Consider the following 6,488-nt stretch of genomic DNA (forward strand, 5'->3'; position numbering starts at 1 on the left):
TTGCCATCACTGGTGCTCTAAGCTCTGAGGCCCCGGCTGGCTGAAAGCAGGTATATGGGGTTTGTTTAGCTTCTATAATTGAAATATTGTTGCTTCCAGAGCTCAGAGCTGGGCCTCGGCAGGCGGGGAACCTTGACTTCTTCCATCACTGGAGCAAGCAAGCCTCATGTTCGCTTCAGCTGCGTGGCTGCCGGCCACCATCTTTGTTGGCAGTTAATTTGCATGTCCTGCTGATTAGCCAATGGGAAGCGTAGCAGAGGTATGGTTAATTACCATGTTTGTCTATTATTAGATAGGATTCTAGAAAAGGCAAAACCATAGGGGAGAAAACAGATTAGTGGTTGTTAGGGGCTGGGGGTAGGGGGAGTTGACCACAAAGGGACAACTCATGGACATTTTTAGGGTGATAGAATTGTTCTATATCTTGATCATGATAGTGGTTATATGACTGTATACAATTGTCAAAACTCATAGAACTGTGCACTAAAAAGGGTAAATTTTACTGTAGGTAAATTATACCTCAATTAATCTGACGGAGGGGGAAAATCTCACTGTGGGATTGTTGAAATAGGGAAAACCAAATGATGAATCAGTCAGTTAGGGTGTGTGGCACAGGTGAGAAGGGGCTCCTGCACACAGTATAGTAGTCAGAGAAGGCTTTCTGAGGAGGTGCTCTGAGCTAAGCCTGGGTGAGGAGAAGGAGCCAGGCCTATAAGGATCCAGAGGAGGATGTCAGGCAGAGGGCAGCAAGATGGCCCACATGGCTAGAGCTGGGTAGGGGAAGAGGAGAGGGTGGAGGACAGGTCAGGGGCTTCGACTCTTCTCTGGGCATATATAAAGGAAACACTGAAACATTGATGTGGGTGAGATACCCTAGAGGGGATCTGGGAGAGGAGGACAGAAAACAACAGCTTGTGACCATGTATAGAAGTGATGGAGGGGTGTGATGCCCCAAGGAGAGGGTGTGTCAGGGAGCCCCAGCAGGCTGGGGTAGGAGGACTGGCACAGGCAGATGGGGTGCTTCAGAACCATGCTGAGAATATTGCTGGTGATGGTGAGGCATAAGCCAGACATCCTGAGTTGAGGATTGCTGGAGGTGAGGACATGTAAGTGAAGCTTACAGGGGACAGACTTGGTAGAAATCAGTGGGAATCTCAGAGAGAGTGGGGTGGAGCTGCTCATTAGTGTGTGTGATTATGCATATATGTATGTAAGTAGGTGTGTACATGTTTATGCATGTGCATGTGTGCATGTATATGTGTATGTATGTTTAGGCATGCATGTGTATTGGTGTGTATGTGTGCATATGTGTTGGTGTGTATGCATGTGTATGTTTGTATGTGCACCTATGTGTTTGTGTCTCTGTTTATGTGTGCACATGTATATATGTGTGCATCCCAGTGTGTATGCATGTGTATACATGTTGTGAACACAACTTGCAAAATGGGCTTGATCTATGGAGGACAGTGCCAGATGGCGAGAAGTGGGAGCTTGGTCAGGGCCTTGAATGCCAGGCCAGAGAGGTCACTTAAGGGAGATGGGGGAGAGCAGGGAGGATGGTGCCACGAGGCCCATCCCAAATGTGGGAGGCAGTGTGAAGCCCCGCTGGGCTGGGAGACTGGGATCTGTCCTGGAGAACCCATGCTGAGGTGAGCCCACCTGGAGTAGTGGAAGCCTCATTTTTGCCCACACTAATCTTCCTGCTCCTTCCCCACAGTGCATGCTGGGACAACGATGGACAGGCTGCCACTCCCTGGGCCCCCAGAGGCTGGTCTGTTTGCCTCCTGGCACCATCTGACTCAGGTAGGAGGAGAGTGAGGTGGACTCACCTGCCTCATGCCTGTGTGCCCAGTCGGAGGGCCCTGGGAGTGAGGATGGAATGAGGCCTTGCCAGGGGCAGTAGTGTGTAGGGCACAGCCAAGTCTCCTGGAGAGGAGCTCCTGGACCCCTGAGAAAGTAGGCCACCTCAGTAGCTATCCATCCTCACCAGGCCACCACCCAGGGCACTGAGAGGCCAGCCCTGGGACACATAATTTCCCCAGCACCTGTTTGATATCACATGTTCATTATCTGCAGTTTGTTCAGAACTTTCATACATACACCTTCTAAGTACTTTGCCTGGGAGGTGTTGCATCTGTGGGGCTCCCCTTGTGATTACTCTGGCTTTTTCTGCCAGAGTCACTGTACTCAGCTTGTGTGGATGTTTCCATGAGTGATGGCTCAGACCCTGGAAGGTCCTGCTCTCTACAGGACTCCCCCAGGGTAGGGGTACTTTTCCCAATGCCAGGCACAGCCCAGATCACCTTTCCACTTGGTATTTCTCGGCTGCTCCTGAACACTTCAGATGATGCTTTCTGCTTAGGGCCAAGTGCCCCAAGGGCTGGGACGGGTTGTGGGCTAGGTTTGCTAGAAAAAATACAGAATGTCCAGTGAATCTGGAAATTCAGGCAGATAACAAATCATTATTTTAGTACAAGTATATCCCAAATACTACATGGGAAATATAATTTTATTTGCTAAATCTGGCAACCCTAGTGAGGGCTGATGTCCCAGTCCCCTCCTTCTCTGGTCAGTCCTTCCTGCTGGGCCCACCTTGACCTCCTCAGATGAGTGATCTCCAGTGCCTATGACAGGTGTCCTAGAGCCAGGGGTGACCAAGCTTACTGATCTCCCAGAGTGCTTAGGGGTGTGGAGGTAGAGCTATAAGTAACAGGGCTAAGATAGGGTCAGATAATGGAGGGCTTGGAATGTCCTATTTCTGCATCCTCAACATTGGAGAGACATGGGAAGTGTTTCCTCTGTATGCCGAGTTATATTTCTGACTGTTAAGGTAATATTTTCTTTATGTTATCTATCTACGTATCTAACAATCCGGGAATATTTCAAGCATGCTTTTCAAGTTCTTCCCATAATCTCTTCCTTCCTAGGGATAAATACTGCTAACTAGTTCAATAGATACCCTTCTAGACTTTATTCTATGCACTTATAAACATTTTAAAAGGAAAAACATGGGCTCATGCTATTTATACTTGCTCTGTCACTTGATTTTTTTTACTTTCAAATATTGTGTAGCTCATTCCAGAGTTCTTAACTATCCTTTTATGCCCATAGATTGGATGGTCTTTAAATTATGTATCCATTATTAATCCTGTTGGTAGCTGTTTAGATAGTTTCCAGTGTTTGGCTATATAGAAAACTCAGGGAATCTCCCAGTTCATACATATGTGTGCACTTGTGTTCTGGGTCCTCCAGGAATGTTTCTGGTAGTGGACTGTCTGGGTCAGAGGGCATGCACATTTTAAGATTTAATCTGTATGGCCAGATCAGCATCCAGAAGACTGTGCCGATTTATCATGCACAAAAGGCCTCTTCCCCTCACCCTTGACAACCATGGGCATTATCAATCACTTAAATCCCTGCCAATTTGATAGGTAAACTGATCTTATTTTCCATTTCTTTGACTACTAATGAGCTTGAGCATATTTGTATGTGGTTGCTGGCCATTTCACTTTCATTATTTGTGAATTTTCCCAATTCATGTCCTGTCCTCAGCTTATTTTTCTATTCATCTGTCCACTCATTTAGTAAGCATTTATTGAGCATCTACTATATGTTAAGCACTGTTTTGGTTAGGGGCCTAACAGTGAACAAAACTGACAAAAAAATACCTGCTCCACGGAACTTATACTGCAGTGGAGGGGAGACAGCCAAGAAAAAATAGATAAATGAAATATAGTGTGCATATGAATGTTATTTAAATGCTAAGGAGAAAAAAAATAACACAGGGGAGAGATTGGAGGTGGCATTGAAATAAAGACCTGTAGAGGAGAACCAAAATGGTGGCATAGGTAAATGCTGGTATTCGCTGCCTCCCACAACCACATCAGAATTACAACTAAAATACAGAACAATCATCATCCAGAACCATTTGAAAGCTGGCTGAAGGGAAGTCCTACAACTAGAGAAGTAAAGAAGAAAGCACATTGAGACTGGTAGGAGGGGTGGAGGCACAGAACAGGCTGGTCCAACACCCATGTGGGCTGCTTTTTAAATTGGGAGGGAGATCATCTCTGCAGAGACCCCCCCATGAGGAACAAGGGTTCCCAGCCCCACACCAGACTCCCAGCCCAGGCTCCCAGAGCTGGGAAGAGAAGTCCCAGTAACTACAGGCTGTAAAAACTAGTGGAGATTGGGGCTCAGTGACAAGGAGGTTGCTGGAGGCCCAGCTGTTCCTTTTTAAAGGGGTGGTGTATGAACTGAACTTACAAGGTTCCACTTCCTCTGAGCTCCAGTGCCAGGGTAAGGCTCTGGGGGACCTAGACACATATGGGGAAGAGCTGGATTATCTGGCATCAGGGCCGGAATTCAGGGGCAGCTTTCTCCCAGACGGAGGTGCTGGCAGGGGTCATTGTCCCTGTGCCGGGACATCCCAGGTTGCAGGCTGATTGGCAGCCATATCTGAGTCTCTATCAGCTTGGAACATACTGTTTGCACAGCCCTGGGGGGTTCCCTGAGACCTTGCCCCATCCAATTTGCAGACCCACCCAACTGTGTTCAGTGGCTTTTGCATATGAATGGCCTGTCCTTGCTTGTGCTTCAGACTTTGCTAAAATTCTCAAACAAGCTGAAGCTTGATCAGGGAACCCCAAACCTATCAATAAAAGGCCTAAGACTCAGCACTAGCACCAGCCTACTTTTCTTCATAGCTGGGCCTCTCCTGGGCACTTCCAAACCTGATACAAATGGGGGGAATCTGCAGATATCTCTGTAGCTCCTGCTGGGTGGCCCCAGGCAGTGGCTAACTTTGACCTCCCTGGAAACCCAAGAGCCAGTGCACCAGTGGTCAGCAACAGACCATACCAGATTACAACTCTACACATCCATAAGCGACACACTCAAGACACAGACTCAGTGAGCACCAAAGCCTCACTGAAGAAAGTCCTGCACCATAGGGGTGTCTTCTGCACAGCAGTTCTCCCACTGTAGCTGCAGCTGGTCCTCACAGTCAATTGGCCTGGAGGTCAATTCCCCCCAGTGACACCAACAGCAATCAAGGCTCAACTACAACAAGACTGTGCACACAGCCCACATAGAGAGACCAGCTCAGGTGACTGGGGAGGCTAAGTCACTGAACCCTATAGAGCACCTACTATACAAGGCCATTCTACCAACTCAAGAAGACATAGCAGCTCTACCCAATACATAGAAACAAACACAGGAAAGCAGCCAAAATGCAGAGACAAAGTAACATGTCACAAATGAAAGAAATGGAATTTTTCATTTTTTATTATTATTTTGTTAGGTTTTTTTTTTTTTTTTTTTGCTTATTTCTTTGTTCTCCTTTTTTGTGTTTGTTCCTTTATTTCCTACTTCTTTTCACATTATTTTTTCAACCATGTGAGCAGCAGACACGTGAGTGGCATGCTCTTGTCCAGGGAGCATCAGCCCCGTGAGCAGCCTGCCTCGAGCCAGAGAGCAGCAGCCTCATGTGGCCTGCCCCTGTCCAAGGAGCAGCAGCTGTGTGAGCGGCCCGCTTCCCTGTCTGAGGAGGAGCAACCACGCGAGTAGTCCGACCTGTCCGAGGAGCAGCAGCTGCATGAGCAGTCTTCCTACGTCTGAGGAGCGGCAGCCCTGTGCAGCACGCACTGGTCCTAGGAGCAGAGCCACAACAGCCTGCACCTGTCCGATGAGCAGCAACCGGGTGAGTGGCACGCCCCGTCTGAGAAGGAGCAGCCACGCATGCAGCTCACTCTCGTCCAAAGAGCAGCAGCCTCGCAAGCAGCCCACCCCAGTCCGAGGAGCAACAGACTTGCAATCAACCTGTCCAAGTCCTAGGAGCAGTAGCCCCACAAGCAGCCCACCACATCAGAGGAACAACAGCAGCGTGCAGCCAGCCCCCATCCAAGGATCAGCAGCCACGTGAGCAGTCCGCCCTAGTTCAAGGAGTAGCAGCTATGTGTGTAGCCCGCCCCCATCCAAGGAACAGCAGCCACGTGATCAGCATACCCTCTGTCTGAGGAACAACAGCTGTGTGTGAAGCCTCCCCCCACCAGCCAGAGGAGCAACCACAGCCCAAGAAGCCACTGCCACCCAAGGAGCAACCCCTGAACCACTCAACATCTAGATATGTCGGTGAGATCAAACATGGGTAGACAAAGAAACCCCCAAAGGAAAGAAAAGGAGGACTCGCCAGAAAAGCAGCTAACTGAAACCGAGGCATGGAGCATGACAGAAAAAGAATTCAGATTAAGGGTCCTAGAATGCATAAACCGGATGGAGGAAAAAATCAACAACTAATGCAAGAATCAAGAAGAAACGGATGAAAAAAAATAAAAAACTTATGTAAGAATCAAAAAGAAACGGATGAAAAAATCAACAAATTATGTAAGAACCAAGAAGAAATGAAGAGTGATATAGCTGCAATAAAAAACACCATTGAAAGTTTCAACAGTAGACTAGGAGAAGCGGAGGACCGAATTAGCGAATTA

The 6,488-nt window shown here is 48.0% G+C and overlaps 1 protein-coding gene across 3 annotated transcripts in view; it reads left to right on the top strand.

Moving 5' to 3' along the window:
* The window catches only part of LINGO1 (leucine rich repeat and Ig domain containing 1), a 260,571-nt gene that overhangs the window by 174,306 nt on the left and 79,777 nt on the right, over window positions 1-6,488 (top strand). For 2 of the 3 annotated variants that reach the window (XM_005884521.2, XM_005884523.2), the window contains exon 3: window positions 1,718-1,803. The exons of the other annotated variant lie outside the window; for it this stretch is intronic. In XM_005884521.2, coding sequence (XP_005884583.1) covers window positions 1,735-1,803 — 69 coding nt within the window. In that variant the 5' untranslated portion in view covers window positions 1,718-1,734. The remainder of the gene's footprint in view (window positions 1-1,717; window positions 1,804-6,488) is intronic. 3 annotated transcript variants of the gene reach the window in all.

This window comes from Myotis brandtii, unplaced genomic scaffold (assembly GCF_000412655.1).
Source record: "Myotis brandtii unplaced genomic scaffold, ASM41265v1 scaffold838, whole genome shotgun sequence".
Taxonomy (NCBI): domain Eukaryota; kingdom Metazoa; phylum Chordata; class Mammalia; order Chiroptera; family Vespertilionidae; genus Myotis; species Myotis brandtii.